The sequence below is a fragment of the Tachypleus tridentatus genome, chromosome 11 (genome assembly GCF_004210375.1).
Source record: "Tachypleus tridentatus isolate NWPU-2018 chromosome 11, ASM421037v1, whole genome shotgun sequence".
Lineage (NCBI taxonomy): Eukaryota > Metazoa > Arthropoda > Merostomata > Xiphosura > Limulidae > Tachypleus > Tachypleus tridentatus.
The window spans coordinates 59,823,967-59,845,015 of record NC_134835.1 but is presented as its reverse complement, the minus strand read 5'-3'; the positions used below and the strand labels follow the sequence as shown (position 1 = coordinate 59,845,015).

The window sequence follows — 21,049 nt, the reverse complement described above, 5'->3', positions numbered from 1 at the left end:
AAATGTCACCCTGTTTTCTATGCTTTTAAAATTTGATTTTCAAACATTTCCATTGAGATAGTTTTCTGCAGGGACCTCTCATGTGATTCTGGTCTTTTGCTTCATAAATATGTTCATCCTGGACTGTATACTCATGGACTAATGCAAATAAAACAGATAGGATTGCTTTGATTTTCCATGACATTTGTTGCACACATCCCACTGCAGACCTGATGTATAATTTCAGATGCTTCTAGGGGCTAGATTATGCACTATGTCAATAAGCTCACTGTCCTTTTTAATATAGGGTTTTGCATTGACTTGTGCTATCTCTGGTGTTACAGTCCTTCAGACTCTCCAATGCATTATTTTCCTCCTCCTCCTAGTGGAGTGTTGTAATCCTTGTCACTTACCAGTTCCTTAGTGATGGGGTGGTGGACTTTGGAGGGCTGTCCTCTTGAGTGTTCATAATACTAGTCAATGAGAGTAGGGTGGTGGCATTCTGTCAGTGTAGATGATATGAAACCTTTGCTACCAACAACCTGATGTATAAATACAAATGCTGCTAGGTGTTGGATTACCACTCTGCTGTATGTATATTGCAGTTTGCCCCTCCAGGGTGTTGGTTTGAGCTGAATCAGCCAGATAAGTCCTCATGTGATGGATGTTTGTCTTCATCCTACCAGGGACTCTATGATAAATTTCCAATGCTGTCAGGAAGTATCAAGTGTAATGGTTAGCAAAAGTTTGTGTCTGTAGATGGTAGTATAAATAAGTTTTTCAGTTGAGATTTCTATCAGAAATGCATCTGCAGCTTAAGAAAATGTTAACTTTTTTACTTTATCAAATACAAAAATTATGTTCTCTTTCAGCTATCACCTACATGCCTGTTGGAATTTCACCACCTGTTAGGTATTTGGTGACAGTTCATAAGAATGCTAGAGTCCAGCAGCTTCGAGAAGTGCTACTCTCCATGATCCAACAAGATGGTCAAGCACTTGATGATGTAATTCTAGCTGAAGTATTTGATAACCATATCTCCCGTATATTAGTAAGTTGTTATTGTTAGACTTATTTTTATACCAAGTTTAGCTTTAAGTATTTTTTTTGCAGAAAATATTTTTTATCTTATGTTAAGTGTGGTAAAAAATAGTTTTGTTTTTTCAACCTCAGTTTTCATAAAGAGAAAAAAAGTATACATACAATTATTATTTTGTGTCATAGAGGGATAGAATTTCTCAAAAATATTTAAATAAATATGAATAGCTGTTGTTGAAGTATCTGTTTGAATTTCTTTTCAATGTTAAAGTATTTGTTCAATTTTAATGACAATTTGACATTTTTTAATGCTGTTAAATGTTTTCTTTGCTTTTCTTGGCTTATACAATTTTCATTCTTATTGATACATTATAGCCAAAAATCTCTCATTCAGGTGGTCAAGTCAATTTCAGTTGTAAGGAATGTATACTAATATGCTACAATTTTGTCTTACCAAGAAAGAGTACTTGTGACAATATACGTGAACCATAAATCATTATTTATAATATTAATATGCTTTGTAGGAAAAACAATAGAAAAACCTATACAGAATATAAAGTGGCCCAGGTCTCATACTGCTAAAGTGAAACTGCCTGATGTATTGAAAATACAAGTTCATCGTTGAGTGCTAATGATTCATTATTATTTGTCAGTTTCCAAATTATTAGCTAAACATAAATTTTTGAAAAGCTCTTCAGCTACTTCTGTTCCTGGAGCTGCAGTAATTATGCAGTGTATTTACATAATACACTTAGTCTTAAGAAAATATTTAAAACTTCAAAGACTTTAGAGCCTCTTAAAAACATTTAAATAAATCATTATAACTTACTTAAGGAGATTAAGAGAATGCAAATACTTATTGTAACAAGCAAGATGTATTTGAAACTAAATTTGAGCCAAAGAAAAGTACTTTTTTTAAAGATATTTTATCCATATTTATTTCAATTTTGAAAATAGTCCAGTAGAGCTAAATATGTATTGGAGTAATATATTCTAAAATTAATTTGTATGTAAATAATTACTGCTTTATTATAAAAATGTGTTTTTTAGGAACACTTACATATGCATACAAATGTCATTTGTAAAACAGTGTTCTTTGAAACTTAAATGTTACTTTGTGATTTTTCAAATACAGCTTACACTTCATTAGTTCTGAATGTAATATTTAATACTTTATTTGAAGCTTTGCAATTTTTTTCTTGTAAGTCATTCCTTAAGAAGTTTTTGTGAATGAATATTTTAAAGATAAATTTTATGTTTAATTATGATTAACTTAGCTGCAGAAAAATGTATACATTAGTATATCATTAGTTGCTTTGTGGTCAACTGGGGAGTAACATGAAGAAAGTTATTGAACTGTATTTACATATTATTGTCTGCGAATTGTACAAATGCACACTTTGTTATGGAAAACTTAATGGAGGACTGAAAATACATTTTTTTTTTTTTTTTGCTTTTAAGGAGGACAATATGTTGGTTCAGTATATCAATGATACTAACAGGATAGTATATGGTTTTCAATATACATCTCCTCCAAAGATTACATCTCCAACAGAAGTTTGTAACCTAGAACTAATGCCTTTATCACATGGTACTTCTGATGATGCATCTTACACAGTGGTTAATGCACAAAGAAGTGAAGATCTTGAACCTGATAAAGGTGGGGGTGATGACAAGTCAGATGAATATGATAGTAGATCTGCAAGGAAAGCAAAGTGTAATGAAGTCAACAATGGAAAGTGTGATGAAAATAAAGTGAACAAGCAGTCAAATGAAAATAGTCAAAAACTGAAACAGTGGTCTTCCTGTACTATCTGTTTAGAAGAAATGGCTGATAGTGACCTGATGACTCATCCTTCTTGTCAATGTATCTTGTGTCACAACTGTATAGAGGTAAAGTTTATAAGTTTTAGTTTCAGTTCCTTTTCATCATAACTGCATTAAATTAATGCATTGTTGACATGTTAGTTTTGATGTTGGAACATCCTCAAATAAATCATTTGTAAAAACTAAAACTGTTATTACAGTAACTGAAATTTTAATTTTGATAAGTGTTATAAAACCAACATGAAGAATGATGTAATTATCATAATTTACCAAAGAAATTCAAAATACATCATTTAAGCATCATCCGTTTTGTGAGAGTAATTTCTACACAGTAAACTAGTTTATTGAAACCATTAATTACAAAGTAAATTGTTTTTTACAAACTAAAGAGTTATTAATAAAGTTCTAGTTTCTAATGTTCAAATAGGCATGATCATCTGTATTGTTGTATTTAAGAAGGTTATTGTACGACAAACATTAAATTCTTATGTTTATTGTGCAATGTACCACCACAGTTCATTTATGAACATTATAAAGTTAATGGTGAAGGACCACTGTCTTTTTCAGAATTACCTTTTCTCTACATATTTCATGAAATGGGCTAGGAACTCTGTTCACATTATTATTTAATTTTCTAATCTCCAAGTTTTTATATTTTTATTTAAAGAACAATGATGTTTCAAGCTAGTGCTCTTTAGCTTACCAACAAAGGCATGTGCTTGGAATTCAAAGAAATTTTGTGCATAGTATTTAGAACATTGAGCATGAATTTCTATGCAGAACTACATCTGTTGCAGATTGCAATTAAAATTTAAATAGAAACTGGTAAAACAGAAATGTATAGGAAAGAAAAGCAATAATTTAATCTACATGGTTGTAGGGACCCCAGACTGTGTATTAATCTCCTTTCCAGTTATTCTCTCTTATGAATGTATGTTGGAGTCTGATAAGACAGTTTTTTTATATGTTGTACTTAATGTATCATTTACTGTATAATTAGCAAAAAATGGACAAACAGCTCATTGACACTGTTCAACCACAATAACATCTAAACCATAATAAACTGCAGAACCAGACACACCATAGGTAACCATCAACAACCATACAGTTGATGCATTTTTATTCTTCATCTTATTAGTGCTGCAACTAGTCCTCAAATTGTTAATATTTTTTGTAGGTTAATTTCAAAGCCACTTTCATATAAGTGTGCTGTATAATCACACATTTGGAAAATATTTGAAAATAATTTCCTTACTTAGACTTCCATTACTAGATTATTTCAAGATATTTACTTTATACAATATTCTTTTCTATAAATTTAAGTTTACTCTCTCAAATAGATCAATGTTATTGAAGTCTGCATGTTTGCTTAACTGACTTGTATAGAAACTCAAGTCTGCCAGACAGCACACAAGGAAAATTCATGACATCAAACTGTGCGTTAAAAAAAACAACACAGACACTAAAATAAAGGAAGCTTTAAAAAGTTTGAAAAGATTAAAACTAAGGAGTTAAAAACATTCAGAAGAAAACTATCTTTAGAATGGAACACTGAAAACGATGTATATTCAGCAAAGACTGTCTTGCATGTACATAGTATCTAAAAACCCTAGTGACATGTGGAATCTTGTTCTATTCCCCAATTACTTTAATGCTAGTGTAACTGACATAATTTGGTGGATTAAGATATTAATGTACAAAGTGTTGAAGGCAGTTCCAGCAGTAGTCCATGGTATTTACACTAAAATTTTTTATTTATCAGTCCATGGCTGGTATGGTTTATTATTGAGGGCAATCTATCACAGTTCTAAAACTTGAAATACAGAATATTATACAGTATTATAACAAGTCCAATGCTTCCTCAGACCTCCCTCAAAATGATCATATTCGATAATGTATGGCTATCACATACAATCTTTACAACAAAACATGTAAAATGACACGTGTTATGCTTTATTTTAAGTTGTGTTAATATATTTATTCCAGACTGTTATAAGTTGTTTCTTTAAACTTTCATGTAGCAGTAGTGAAACACTTGTATACCATGTGTTATCAGAATATTAATAATACTCAACATGGTGTTAAAAAGTTGTATCAAATTGAATGTGTATTTTGGTAAATACATTTAGTTAGTTTTATACATGTTGCTAATAGGTGTATATAATGTAATTGAACTAATTCACAACCGTTTCTTTATTTTAGATTTCTTGCAGACATTATGGTGGAGATTCACTGATATGTCCAGTAAGTATGCAAGGTGATAAGCTCTGTTATGTGAACTTGTTTGGGTGTATGTAGGTATAGATAATTAAAAAACGTATGCATTGGCCTGAAAGGTGCGTTTTCAAAGTGGTTAAGTTAGTGACAGCTTTTACTTCCAGCTTACTATTATGTTCTATGGTCTTGCTGTAATAATAAATAAAAAGTTCTTAGTTAATTAGTTAGTTTTCACATTTAACATTTTTATTTTGACTTACTGATTAGAGGAAAAGGAACACGCTGGCATCACCTGATTAATTGGTTAAGAAATACTCCTAAGTGCTCAGCTGCTCTGTGAAATCTGAGATCTTAATTCACGTAAAGGCTCTATATTTTAAATACATGAAAAAAATATCCTTTCCTATGACTTGGAAAATATAAAACAATATAAGTATAATAGCATGTTTTTCATATTGAAGTGGAGAAAATATTCTGTTTAATTTGGCACAAACCCTCATTCACTTATCTGAATCTTTTTTTTTCTCCAATATAAACCTAAAAAACTTGTTTAGCACTTGCATCCTAGTGTTATTACTGTGGATTGTTTATAAATCTTGTATATATTATGTTTGTTTCATCTAATATCAATGCCATGCAACATCTGCCACAAGTTGCAGTACCACATATGAAATATTTGGGGAAAAAGATTAATTCGATAAATATTTTTCTTTTAAAAAGTACTTCTGTATTTACTATATGAAAAAGTCCCAGATGCTCTTATTTTCTAAAGCATGAAATATGACCAGATTTATTTGTAATTTTACAGATGTCTCACAGAATTAGCACTTTTTTGTCTTAAAAAATTATACTTTGAAGGAAACAAAGTTTATTTTAGTGTGGTATATTTATTTTAGGAGCTGAGGCACACCATAAAGGTATGTGTAGATAATTTATATTGCACAATATATAGCAGAATTTTGTAAGAATATTAAATGGGAACAAAGAAGAGTTAGGCATAATAGTGACAGAGTATTGGTATATTAGGTCTAGTTTTTTTTAATGAACAAATTAAAGTGGAGCCTTTTCTTTTTATTTGTCTTCTAACCTATTAAGCTGTTTTATTTAAAAAGAGGAAGTTTCATTAATTTGATAAGTATTGAAAAGAAATTTATTCTGGTTTATTTAAATACAAAAGTAAACATCTAGGCACTGAATTAGACCCATGCAAGCTCAATGGATAACCTTGACAGTTTCATAATTCTTCCTAAGTATGTATGTGCTGTATTAGGTAACAAAAAATGCAAGAAAAATGTATATTCACCGAGATGAAATATGGTAGAACATAAATGAAAATGATTTCTACTGATTTGTTTAGCAATTTTTCTAAGTAGTTACAACAGAGAGAGAGAGAGAGAGAGAGAGTGTTTCAAGAAAAGTTTTAAACCTTCAGTTCATTAGTCAATTGGATGACAAAAACCCAAAATAATAAAATAAAGAACTTAAGTCCAAATAATATTTGTTGAAAATGAACAATAAAAAGTTGAAATTCAATAACCACTGAATTATTTTCTGAACTTGTGTTTTTGTTGAACAAATTAACAGGTGGTGTTATAAGTTAACATGCCTTTTCACTGTTAATTTCTGTTCCTATAGACACAAGCATTGTGTACACCATGAAATGTGTAGCATAGATGATAAAAAAAAAAAAGGAACATTTTTGAATCTCAGTATAGAAATTGTTTTTGTTTTAAGAAAGAGTTTATAAATATAATGTTTGTTGTCCAAAATTCTTGTGGATTAAAAGTAGATACCCAAAAATTGCTCAATATTTTTTTCTTATAACATTGTACAGAAGTTAAGAATCATGTTTCACTTAATTGAACATTATGGTTTTAGTGAAACATCATTTCTGGTGGAGTACCAAAGTAGATATTGCAGCATGAGTAATTGTCTTCTCATGCTGGAGCATTGTAATTTTGGACATTTTGTACTTACTTTTATTCTTTATTGAGTATCTTGTGTCATTTAATTGAACAGTAGTATAATTTTTTTTAAAAGTTTGAAATTCATTTTTTTAAATTTATTAAGAGTTTCATTTTTGTATTTTTGTTTAAATTTATTATATGCAGGTTTGTAGTGTACCTGTTAAACCAGAAGAAGAATTTGTTCCTAACAGCGTAGCTTCTGACTATAAATACAAAGTTAGGTGAGTTTTGAAAGTTTATCCACATAATGCATTTTCAGATTTTTTTATAGTTTTTAGGTAAAACTTAACTTTCTAACTAATTTATTTCCTTATTTGTAGGGTATTAATACTGTTCTAGGTTCTGACATGTCTGGTAAATGACTTTGAAACTGGAGAGATAGATTAACTTATGAAAAATAAAGTGCAGCATCTTCAAAACACTAGAAAAAGGTTCAGTTTATCTGGATAGCTTTTAGGTTTATATCTGATAAATGCAATGTATATGTTAATAACTTAGCTGTAAAAAAAATGTTAAAATAAGTAAATCAGGAAGAGTTTTTTGCTAAATTAAAAGTAACTGTGTAGAATTTGATCTTTTTTTTAAACTGTGCTTTTGAAATGAATTTTTTCCTTATGTCATTGAAGATACTACAGTTTTATCACCCAACTGCATGTTTACTGTGTTGCAAGTTACACACATAAATTAAATAAATGTTTCATTGTCTGACTCCCCTTGAAGTGGATTCCTGTACATGGTGAGGTGACATCCAAAAGAAGGCTCTGTATTTTCAGTTTACCTCCTTTGGGATCTGAACATTCACCCACGCGTGGCATATGAAGGGAGAAGAGGATCCTGGTGGTTGAGGGATTTCATTGATGGGTCAGTTTGTCAGTGGCACTTAAACAACACTTTGGTTTTGGGGTGGCTCTTCTAGGACAGTTGGGTTAGGGTCAAATCGTGTACTAGTGTTGGATGTTCTCGGTGGATGCTATGGATATTGTTTTTTAATACTGGCATTTGGGTATATTGTCTATGAAATTGGGATTTCTACAATGCTCTTCCTTAGCATTGTAGTGCATCCCCTTCTTCTTGTAGGGTTCCATGGTGGGTGACATCAATGGGCACTGAAGTTTCTCTATTTTGTATGGATTTTGCACCCAGTGACACGCACCATCCCAAAAATCAAAGCATGCTGATAGGAAAGCAACTATGGTTTGGAAAAATCTGAACAGCAGTTTCCACCCCATTCTACACCTTTAGCTCATTTTTTCATCATGCATTCCTTGTCAGACAAATCTTAGAGCAAATGTCTTTTTTTTTTTATTCAGAATTGGTTAGAGGAGCTTGCTGGTTCTTTCAGAGTCATTGAAAAATCTACATTCTGGGTACATCTTGGTAGAAATATCTACACCAAGATACACTGAAATTCTTCTGAATTTGAAGTTCATTGGGATATACCTGTTGAAGTTAATGTGTTACTTTGAATTCCTCCTGAGGAGTGATTTTTGAGAGAGGTTTATGAAATATATCTGAGTCAGAGGTCCTTGCTGGTTTTCCAGCCAAGAAGTTTTTGCTGTGATATTTATATACACTCACAAAGAAAGAATTATGCTGCCTGTTTTTGTATTGATTTTTACATCACCACATATGTCAGGGCAGGTTATCTGAACTGTGAGGTATGGCCTTATATTCTTAATTCTTAAAGGCATCTTATCATGGTTATTTGATGTGTGCTTGTTGTGCTGGCAAACACCATAACACAAGTGTCAACTAGATCCTCATTGCATCAATTGTAGTGGTTTCCACCACTCTTGCATTTGAGCTTTCCCTAAGTGGGTGGAGGAAAGAGATAAAATGTTTATATACTGTAGACAATATTTCTTACCCTGAGGCTTGGAAATGAATTCCCTGTTCCATCTCAAACATATTCTGCTGCTTTCCATTCCATTTCTACAGTGATAGTGCAGACACATTTTCTGTGCCTCCATCAGCTACTGTTTGTTCCATCATTACTTCCACTTGCCACTGCCATTGCTTTCAGTGACTGCTCAGGTCACCAAGGGGCAGGACCATTATTCATTCACACCCTAAATCACTGGAGTCTTTCTTCCAACAGAAATTTGTCCAGTTAATCCAAGGCAGGTTCATGGAGGTTAGCAGACCTCTTTATACTGAATAAAACCATGGTAACTCAGTCCTTCACATGAATAAAAGTGACTAATTTTATACATTGGAACTGTCAAGGTTTTAGTTCTGATTTGGATGGCAATAAGGCCTTGATCAACTCCTATTGTCCTATGTCTCTCTCTTTACAGGAAACATTCCTGAAATCTGCTGATACTGTCACCTTTCAAAATTTTATTTTAGAATGCAGTGACAGGTTGTCTGTCAGGTGAGTTCATGGAGGTGTGATGACCAGAATGTACCCATCTTGTCCTTGTCACTCAATACACCCTTAGAAGCCATAACCATCTGTATCTCTGTGGGTTAGACCATCACTATTTAGTCTCTACCTCTGTGCAGGAGATACCTTATTGCTCTCATACAACAGTTGCCATCTCCCCTTTTCCTTTTGGAATGCTTAAATGGTCACCATTCACATTATGGCAGTGTTGATATTAATGGGAGAAGTTGTTCTGTTGAGCATAAGATCACAGATCACAAAAATACTGGTTATTTTACCAATTTTCATATACATAGTCAGTGTTTTATTGCTATTGATCTGTGTATCTATCCTTTCACCTTCATTTTTTTTTTCTCAATTTTCTTGGACAGTTGACATTGATCTACAGGATAGTGATAATTTTCAATCATTTTCAGGGAAATTGACCATTGGCAATGCCACTCAACCCAAGTGCCACAGTGGAAATTCAAGCATGCTGGTTGGTTCTTCTTCACCATTCTCTTGGAACTGGATCCTGCTGTCATTAGTATTCCATCTCTTAAGGACTATGTGGAAGTAATAACTGATTGTTAATTGTATCCCCAGAACCTCAACATGTTTTTAATACTATTTTCATTCATAGTGGTTTCCTGTCTGCTAATAGACACAGAGGTTCAGTAATGGGCCTGGGATACTTCTCCAGGGTATCCCACTCTTTTGAAATGCATTGCTTTCCAGCAGGCCTGTGCCTATGCATGGTAGGTTAAACATTAAAGTCAAAGGTGATCTTGTATTAAGTTCACCACCAGTATCTCTTCTACGACCAGTTACAAAATCATTTGGGACAAGTTTTGAAAGGTCAGTGGGAAGTATGTTTCCCATCCCTTTTTCATCTTGCTTTCCAATGGCCAGGAAGTTGCTGATGTAAAACAGTATCTTTCCAACACTTCTGTCTTTTCTTCTGCCCTCTTGGCCATTAAGTCTTATGCTAAGTGATCACTCCCTATCCCTTTGGGCTGATTGTTTTTATAATTATAATTGGCCATTAACATTGGTGGAACTTAAACTCATTCTTCATTGGTCTAGTAGTACATAGCTGAACTCGATGTTCACTATGAGATGCTATGCCATCTCTCTCCTACTTCTCCTTTTGGGTTGGTTTTAAATAGATCTGAATGTAGAATGTTTATCCAGATGCTTGGTGAAATCCTATTGGGCTTATCTTTGACCATAAGCTAAATCTTATTTCTCACATCAAACAGCTTTGTGTCAAGTGTATAAGGGACTGATTATTATCCTGTATCCTCCCTTTCACTGTTTGGAGAGTAGTGTGGCGTTCTGTGTTGAGCTATCATGCCCTCAAACATTATAAGCTGAACCATGGGTCTGTGACTTATGGTACTGTAAGGCCCTCTGTCTTGAAAATGCTGAACCCTGTTCACCATTTGAGGCTTTGCTGTTTGCAATTTTCTTTACAATATGCCACTAAGCTTTGATCATTACTGCATCATCTCACCTGGAATTGCCTTTCTTCCTTGTTGGGCTGTCCTCTTTTGGAATAATGTTCTGCCATTCATCCTTTTGGCTTTTATTTCCAGGCACAGCTGGCTGAGTTGAGTCTGTCATTGGATGATGTTGCTGAGTTTGATCAGCCCATCCTGCCATGGCTTATTACAATCCCCACCTTTGACCTTTCTTTAAGTCATCTGATGAAGGCAGATCTTCTATTGGAAGTACTGTTTTCTCTTTACTAAACATCTTATCTTACTAATAGTTCTTTGTTCTTATTTTTATGGATGGTTCAAAATTAAGTGACTCTGCCATGGTTTATTGCAGCTCTGTGATTGCTTACAGGATCCTCTCTACAGTTTCTGTGTTCACTGCCAAGTTGTATGTCATTTCTCTTGCACTGGATTACACAGCAGCTAAGCAGTACACTAACTGTACTATTTACATTGATTCTCTTAGCATTCTATTATCCCATAATGTAAGTTATTCCTGGCCATATTGGTATTTGCAGGAATGAACTTTGACACTGCAGCTAAGTCTATCTGCTCTGGTTCTGTCACAGCATTCCTGTTCTGTATGGGGACTATGGTCATGTGAACAAAGCCTGGCTTTGCAACAGTTGACAGTCAACTTGTGGTGACCAACTTCACAGCAAGCTTTTCCATTATCAAACTTACTGTAAGTTTTTAGTTTCTTAGTTTCTTTAAGATTTAATAGGAGGAAGTCACCCTATGTAGGAACTGATACATAAAGGTGTGGCTTTTGTGACATTTAGATCACAATTTTCCCACATTTTACTTTCATGCTACTGTTGTGAATGCCAGTGGTGGAACTACTTTAGAGACATTTTTAAAGGTTTACCCTTGATACTGGACTAGGCCATTGAAGATAACTGTCCAACTTGACTGTGTTTTTAGTTTTTATATGTCATTAACATTTTAAACTTTTATGTAGATTTTTACCTAATATTTGGGTATTGTTTCATTTTTAACTTTTTTTTTACATTACTTTTCTTGCAGCTTTTTTACCAGTTGTTTAATGATAGCCTAGTTGGTTTGCACAAATAAACACCAACCAACCAGCCCACCAAACATTGTGTTACTAAACTTATATTCAATGGGAACTTGGTTCATTGTTTTATAAGTGTTTTGTACTAATGAAATAAATAAATGATACTTTGGTATTTACTACAATTCTTAGGCTTTATTATTATTGACCCATCTGCAGAGTACTTTGCCCTGGTTGCATGCACAGATGAAATAAATAAGGAGAGTATAACAAAATAAAAATATAAAAATCATATAAACTATGTTAGTAGAGAAAGACAAAAAACTTTATATTTGGTATCTGAGTAAGATGGAATGACATTTAAGCATGCCATAAAGTTAAGAAATAATGTGTACTGATCTGTTACTTGTAAAGTCCTGGTTGGTATGGTTACAGTTTGTCAAGCAAAGGTTATGTCTATCAGTTTTTGTTATGTTTCTGTTTTGACTCAACTGTAAGTTGATAAGGATAAAAGTACTGAAGTGTTTACTTGTATTCTAGGTCTGTTCTTGTTCCCGTTGTGTTTCGAATGGACACAATAGAAACAGATGGTATGGAAAGGAAAAAGCTGTTTACACATCCAACTGTGTTAAGCCTTCCAGCTCTGGTACCTGCTAATACTTTGTATAAACATATCCAGAGAAATGTGCCTTTTTTTTCTGATTCTTCCTCATCCTTGCTTTTTGTAGATGGTCAGGTAAGACATGAACTTCTCTAACATATCAGTTGTATGGCTTATGCATTGTAATAATACTCTTTTTTTGTCTGTCCTGAAAATGCATGTACACTTCATTTCAATAGATTTAAAAAGAAACAATCCAACGTGCGCGCATGTGCACACACACACACACACACACACACACACACACACACACACACTTGAGTAAACATTATTTATAACATTATGTTAAAAACTTGCAGTTTTTAAAAAGATCTGATGGTAGGTCTTCGAGTAGTATTATAAGTTTATTTATTGATAGTGTTAAGTAAAGCTCATTTCTAACTAAACTAAGTCAGTTTAATTTAACTCTTAAAGGCTTAAGGCAAGTGTACTTAGTAGATTTCTGTGTATCGAATTACAATTCTTTTGTTTTGGTCTAAATTCTGTATTTAAAGAAGTACTGTTGCAAGAAAGGTGCCAGTTTGGCTTCATGTTTTCTGGATCTCTGCTAATTGTTTAACAATAGTCAAGACTTGTATCTCAATATAAAGTAGAGAACTTGCAAACTCTCTTTGTTAACCTGAAGATTACCTAAGAATGTTGAAATGTTGTTCTGTACTTTTTATTTTAATAAAAGTTTTAAAATTCATACCGGCCATCTTGAAGATACATTGTTACTTCAGGTAGATTTTTCATCATCACGAATAGTCAAGACTTCTTTGTTGACTGTTATTTTTGTAAGCTTTAAAAACTTTTACATCATCACTGTTTTGTTTAAGATTCTGTGAAGTGAAGGTACAATCTGAATAGTACAATTGATCCTTTCTGGAATGTGAGGATACAGAAAGCATTCCAACTGGTCTTTTAAATGTTCTTAGTGAAGACATTTGACCATGTTGCATGAAACTAGGTTTAAAAAATATTTCCTTTCTACTTAGACTTCTGTTGAGGATTGAGTATAAGAAAGTTTCATTTTAAATATACACTCAGTTGTTACTTTAGTACTTATTAAAGCAATTATGTTGATACTTTATTATGTCGACTTTTTGCTGTAAATCATGTAAACACAGTAAGTGTTTAAATGTAACTGTGACTAGTGATCCCACGTTTCACAGTGGCGTCACTTGTTTCATAAATGCTTGTCATAGCATAATAGTTTAACAACAGTGAATTAGGTTAAGATCAGTCTTAACCTGTTGACTGCCAAGTATTTCAGCTGTTACAGGAGCTGTGCTGGGTTTTTTTCAGAAAAATTGAGTAATTTTTAAAACAAAGGAAATAAGCAACAACTACTATTTTTTCTCTAAGCCAAACTTATAGTAGTACACAAAATGAAGAAATATGAACAAAACATGAAACAACTCGTCTGTGGCACTGTGTTACCGATCGGCTTGCATGAGTTATCTTGTGTACGGCACTAAACAGGTTAATTATGTGTTTTTGATGATTAACAATTTCTTGTATTTGTGTGTGTCATTTGAAAACAATGAAATGAACAACATATTCAATAAATTTGAATCTTAATATTTTCTGTCACAAACCTAGCCTAACATACTCCCTAAATGTAAGTGTTCTTACCTGAGGTACTGTCATAGAAGATTATTCCTGTAGTTATCCAACAGTCATAATGTAACAAACACATTTTCTAGTATGTAAAGAACATCATCAGGAACAGCTATGAAAAATCTGAATTCTAAGTTTTTTGGAAGTATTTAAAAATTTTGCTTTTAGATTGCTTTATCTAAGTTTACTGCAATATATTCAAGTTTTCAAAGGTATGACTAATTTCAACATTGTATTATTGTATTCTTAACTACAGGGCTTAAATATCAGTCTTCTCTTTCTGACAGTAGTTTAAGATAACAGTTCTTTTTAAATTTAATAACTATTTAAACATTTTCAAGAACTTGTGTAATGGTACAAAAGAGTTCAACCAAAACCCAACCCTAAAAGTATGAAATTTACAGTTCAGACATCTAAGCATACTACAGAAATGAATGTTTGAATGTTTTGTACATAAGATAAACCAAGTTAGTGTTAATCTTAAATATAAATTCTACAAATCATGAGTAGAAACTTGTTGAAATAGAAGTAGAATTATATTTTTATTAAAGTTTTTAATGTTAAGTTTTCATTTTATACTTAGAGAAATCAAAATGATCACTTAGACTGGAAATGGTAAAAGGTTAATTATTTCTTGTATTAGCAGAACTTGTGTCTGAACCTGGCAGTTCAGGTTCTACTTATTTGCATTTTCTGTAACAAAATACAGTTCTTGCACTGAGTAGTGGATATAGAGTATTGTATTTAACTCTTTCTTATAAGAGACTATTAAGTACAGTGTTAGTTTATTTGTAATCACTTTGTTTACTTCAATTTTTTCAATATAGGGTAAGAACTGTTCACGATGCTTGTTTGCTCAACAATGTCCTGGCTGTGAAGTGGCAAAAACAGGAGACATAACTTTTCATCCCGGTGATAGCTTAGCAGTTCAAATAAAAGAGCCTCTTCCTTCGAGTGTTGACATTAAATCTGTTGCTGACCATCAGTCATTTAGGTTGTGGAGAAAAGAAGAAAGCCTTACTCTATATGACTGTTTAAAAGCCTTTAGTGAATGGTAAGAATTATATAAGAAAAAGTCTTACATCCATAAATTGTCACTACAAATGGGAAAATTGCTTAGATTGTACTTGCTCACTTATCCATGTATAAAGCCATTAGTGATCAGTATGTTTTTACATACTTTGCAGGATTATATTTCATCATTATTCATAATTTTAACATATTTTATAACATATTGACTATGTACTAACTTTGTGATTATTAAATATGGTAATGTAGTCATGTTTAGTTTAGAATTGTATTATTTCTGTTTTGTTTTTTTTCTCTTGTTTTTTCAGCCAATAGTCCTGTCACTGTTAAATTTATTTTTTCCCTGTAGCAGCCCAGTGACTCTTATGTCATTTACAACTAGCTTAATAACCAGCAGCAGTTTGTTTTGATATTTAAGCACTGCTATTGTTTCCAGATACACATATGGCTGCTACATCATCTGCTTATAATTTACCAGTCAATAGCTCTACCAACTGCACCTTTATCTGCTATCTATCAGTCTGTTTTAAGTATTGCAAGAGTTGATGATTGTTTAATTTTCTGCTTTTAATAAATATAGCAGCCAATAGCCATATTTCTTTTATACTCATCTGGTTCTAGTGTAGCAGCTGATATATTTATTATGACATTGTTATGTCACAAACAATGTTTTCATCTTAACAACCAAATAACACTGTTATATTTGATTTCTCCTGCCTTTATTATTCTACATTACATCTTAGTTGCTAGCAGTACTTTCATATTTTCTTTTTGCTAGTTTACCAACCAATTGACCCATCACCTGTTAGTGTAGCATCCATTAGATTTAAATCTAGTTTACCAACCATTAAACTTGTTGACTTTACATTAACTTGATATAGCAGGTAACAGCATTGTTGCTGCTTTATCTGTTTTTTGTTTATCAGCCAAAAATGGTACGACTACTATATTCATTTGGTTGTTTAACAGCCATTGGCACTGTCAGTACAAAATCTACTTACTGCTTGTCTAATATAAACTTTTTCTTAAACCAGTTTTGTTTACCACCAATTTCTAGATGATATAACTCTCACCACTTAATTCTTGGGCTCCTTGTGGTTAAATGGTTGACAAGCTGACTGAATTTGAGGATATGATTCCTCAAATTCCATCACCATAAAGTATAACTCTGCACTTGTGGATCAGGGTGCACTGTAACAATGATGCTAAAATCTCATTATTTGATTAGAGAAGCCAAGAATTAGTTCAGGATATTGTTGACTAACTGCTTTCCATCTGGTTTGTCAGTTCCAAATTAGAAGTGGCTGGTGTAGGTAACCTTTGCATAGCTTTGCTCAAATAGCTGAAACAAAGCTTAGCTGTGGCTATTATGAACTGAGTTAATTAAATGATAATATATTTTCACCTCATTATCATAACTTTCCCCTTAATTGCCATTTTCCCACTGTTAATGTTGTCAACAATGTGACAATAATGTAAAGATCAGTTCTAACAGTGTCATAACAATTTTAATTGCATGAGAGATGTCTTTAAATTATCCTTCCTATTAAATATAATCGTTACACATCCAGTAAGAACTTTGCACAACAAGAAAAATTATCCTGAAGCTTGACCCCTTTAATGGTATGCAGTGTTTCCAACAAATATGGCTTTAGAAGAGCAAAATGCTTTTTATGAATGGTTGTATCAAGAGAAGGGGGTGTGGAGCAGGATTTGGATTGGGTTATAGTTATTGTATAACATTTTATAATTTATCTTGGATGAGTCTCCAATTTACTATGTTAGGTATATTATGTCATACAAGTTTCAAAATGTTGTAAATTTGATTTGGATGTTAACTGAATTTTTATGTATCAAATTTATATTTGCCAACAAGGTTGATACACACAATTTTCTTTCTTAACACTAATATATTTTAATATAAAACAACAATACAATTTATAATAACAGTTGTTATAAATAATTATTTATATACAAAAATTTTTATAAACTTGCAAATGGTATACTGTTTTCTGTCTGGTATGGAACTGAATATTTTATCATCAGTCCAAGTCCATAATGAGCAAATTAATTTTATGTTGATGCTCAGATATACTTTACTTGCTGGGGATACTGGCTAGCTCTATTATTGTTTGGCCTTATACAATTTAAAAGCTAACTTTTTGCAGAGGAAGACATATCTAATGTTTTTGTAGAAATACTAATGTCCAAAGTTAATTCACTGAAGTTTGTACCTTTTCGAAATGTATAAATGTTTCTGGTCAAATATCTGTCACAATTATAGCTTTATGAGGCTTTTACTATACTGACTGTAGTTAACCAACAGTATTTTATAACTGTCTCCTGGCTAGCGTTTATACTCTAGGTGAGAATTTCTAACGTTCAACAGTATTCAAAGATATGCTATTGTTTTCATAAAACGTATATTGTTGATTCTTACACTCAAGAATCTTCTGCAAATTTAGAGAACTGGTGGGACTTGTATAATACACATTTAATAATATATGTTGCATGCATTAAACTGAAACAGAAGTAGATATTAGAATAAATGTACAACACTAAATCCATTACATTTATCAAGTTTCAGAGAATACACCTCTAAGAATGTTTCTTCTGATTTTGAAATTTTTTCACATTGTGAACAAGAAGAACATGTATCAGGAAACTGTACTATTTTGAAATTTTTTAAGACTTTTTTATTTATTTTTATCCAGTTTATGATAATAAGACCACCATTAACTATTTCTGGCTCTGATCAACTTTCAGGTGTTTATTGCACATCTGCCTAACAGATTTTAAAATTTAAGTTAAAAATCATAATTCTTTTTCCATTTCAAACATTACTCACTCAAAAATATTTTACAATTGATTTTTTATCACATTTATTTAGTACAATTTGAAAACAAAAATTTTCGAAGCTTGAACCTTTCTTTCTGCTAAGTACTAAGGAGTTTTGCCTGTAAACAATACACTTATTGATTTTGTTTTTAGAATTTTTCTTCCATTCATAGAGCATATATTTTTCTTTACTTAAAAAAAACAACAACTATAATTGCATGAGAATACCATAAGGTCTTTTGTTATTAAATGGTGGGAATGCCTATTAATGAAGAATCACATTGAAAATAGCTATAGGCAAAGTTTTAATACCTTTTGGAGAGAGTAAGATTGTAAACTATTTTTGTTATTGCAAAATGACTGGTCCGGCATGGCCAACTCGTAATTTGAGGGTCACAGGTTTGCATCCTCATTGCGCCAAACAAGCTCGCCCTTTCAGCTGAGGGGTTGTTATAATGTGTCGGTCAATCCCACTATTCTTTGGTAAAAGAGTAGCCCAAGAGTTGGCAGTAGGTGGTGATGACTAGCTGCCTTCCCTCTAGTCTTACACTACTAAATTAGGGACAGCTAGCACAGTTAGCCCTTGAGTAGCTTTGTGCGAAATTCAAAAAAACAAAACAAACAAGCAAAATGACTAAAGTGGCATGAGAAGTAATTTGTGCTTTCTGTGAAAGATGAACCTTGTGCTTGAAATTTAGAAAATAGGAACAAACCACAGATATGGGAGATTTCTTGTAATTACTTAATGTTAATTTTATTTGTGAAATTAATTAGTGCTAAATTACATTGCTCTGAAAGTTATTTGGTTTGTAACCCATGACTAGAACTTGGGTAAGTTTTATTATGTACAGAGTTTGGTAGCATTTGCCAAGTATTCCAGTGACCTTCAATTTTTATTTACTGAACATTGTAGTTTAAGTTCAAATAATGTTTGTGTGTGTGAAGAAATTATAATAATAATTTATTGAAATCAAAGTATATTTTAGATTGATCTTGACTAAGTCTGGGAAAAAAGAAATAATCTAATCTGACTTTTACACTGTTTTGAAAGGTTAGGTTTTGGGTCATCATTAATCTTTGCGAGTTTGTTGTTTGCTATGATTTAGCCAAAACGTGTGACCACTGAATTTATCAAAATAAAGTGTAAAAAAACAATTGCAATGGAAACCAAAATAATTGATGTTGATTGGATATATAAAATTGAACTTTCTGATCAACAATTAAAAAAAATTCTAAATTAAAGTCTTTTGGACATTTTCCCAAAAACAGTGTCACAATTTTGGAAAATTAAAAAAAAATATATATATCATTGAAAAATTAAACTTAACTAATGAATTTTTTAAAGCCAATACTAGAGATACCATTTATTTGAGTTGTACTAAGTTTAATATAAATATATTTATATTGTGAAAAGGAAAAATATTAATAAGTATCAGTTACACCTGTGATCCAAAAAGGGGAATTTCTTACTAGGTGTATATACATGTCAGCAAACATTTGGTTAGTTTCTAGTATTTTACATTTGATTTAAGTTTAATGTTGTTCCAGGTTTCTGGGTGACCACCTTTTAGATATGCACACTTTATAATAAGCTACTGGCTCTATTGAGATAACATAGTAAGTGCTATTGTATATCAATGAAGGAAGTTCTAATGAAAAACTCATTTGTTGTGAGAAATAAAATGGGTTGGATTGTTTTTCATGATTAGCTGGTTGGATTCTGTTATTAAGCATTTTAAAATTTTACCTAGGTTTTTTTTGTATAGATGTAGCTGTAACTATGATTAGAGTAATGAAAAATATGAAAAAAAAAAAGGTTTCAGGAATTAAAATTTATTTTAGTGAAACACTGGATGATGACAATCCGTGGTTTTGTCCAATGTGCCAACAACATCAACAAGCCAGGAAGTCATTGTCAGTTTGGAGAAGTCCCAATACTCTAATGGTTTATTTAAAGAGGTTTGTCAGTTTTTAGTGGAATTAATGTTATCTATTGTATCTCAGGATGGCTGGTATGGGTATTAAAACTTTTATTAAATTAGAGAATAGCATTTCGACCTTCTAGGGTCATCTTCAGGTTAACAAAGAGAGTTTGCAACTGGCCATTGCCAGACACGTATTAGGAATGTGAATGTAAGTGGGTACGAGATTGTATGAGGTGTTGCAGTATATGTTATATAATTAATTTAATAACCTAAGTGTATAAAGGTGTTCCTCTATACTGGTTTAATTTTTATTTAAGTTACTGTATAAGTATGGCTTCTTTGATGCTTTTGAACACTGTAAATTAAATAAACACAATATAACCATAAGAAACACCCAGATACTAAGTAGGGAAGCAAACATAAGTGTAAAATTAAAGAAGCCCTATTTGTACAACAATTCAAACCAAAATTAAGCCAATAGTGTGTGTTCTGTAGATGTGAATCCAGCAATTGTATCATCAACATGCTTGTACCAGTATAGTGGTGGGTGTAAGGCTGAATTGATCACTTGAGATTCAATCTGTGTCATAAAAATGTTGGATAGAACTGGTGATACTAACTGGATTCCCCATACTTGGGATGTTTATTTGTAGGTAGTTTTAGATATAGAACACAAAGTTAGGTTTGGTGGTAGTAAATTCTGTAAGGGTTGCTAATTGGTTGCTGGGGATGTGTATCAATGGGTTGGTGTATTAATAACATAACATTTACTGCAACATCTAATATATATATATATAGACTGTTAACCTGAAGATGGCCCAAGAAGGTCAAAATGTTGTTCTCTACGTATTTTAATAAAAGTTTTAATCCCTATTTCAGTTGTCTTGTGCTACATTTTCACTTCAAGTGGGTTTCTTTTAATCATGAATGTTATACATTATTTTCACTTGCCCCACTGAGTATTTACTGAAATAAGTTGTACCTTTTTCTAAATGCAAAGCATAAATGTGGTGTTTAATGTAATGATTCATATTTTCCTTATCATATCATGAAATAATTAACTTGTGCCTTCAGCAGACTTTCA

General features: G+C 32.1%; 1 protein-coding gene across 9 annotated transcripts in view; it reads left to right on the top strand.

Annotated features, from left to right (window-relative positions):
- Positions 1–21,049, top strand: part of LOC143232244 (uncharacterized) — an 81,991-nt gene that overhangs the window by 48,168 nt on the left and 12,774 nt on the right. For 6 of the 9 annotated variants that reach the window (XR_013017461.1, XM_076467407.1, XM_076467408.1 and 3 more), the window contains exons 8-15: positions 852–1,030; positions 2,479–2,910; positions 5,047–5,088; positions 5,958–5,978; positions 7,173–7,249; positions 12,451–12,646; positions 15,001–15,227; positions 19,883–19,999. Coding sequence is in view for 8 of the 9 variants with exons in the window: in XM_076467407.1 (XP_076323522.1) it covers positions 852–1,030; positions 2,479–2,910; positions 5,047–5,088; positions 5,958–5,978; positions 7,173–7,249; positions 12,451–12,646; positions 15,001–15,227; positions 19,883–19,999 (1,291 nt within the window). In the remaining variant the exon portion in view is untranslated. The remainder of the gene's footprint in view (positions 1–851; positions 1,031–2,478; positions 2,911–5,046; positions 5,089–5,957; positions 5,979–7,172; positions 7,250–12,450; positions 12,647–15,000; positions 15,228–19,882; positions 20,000–21,049) is intronic. The other 3 variants (XM_076467409.1, XM_076467414.1, XM_076467412.1) reach the window with 1 other exon arrangement.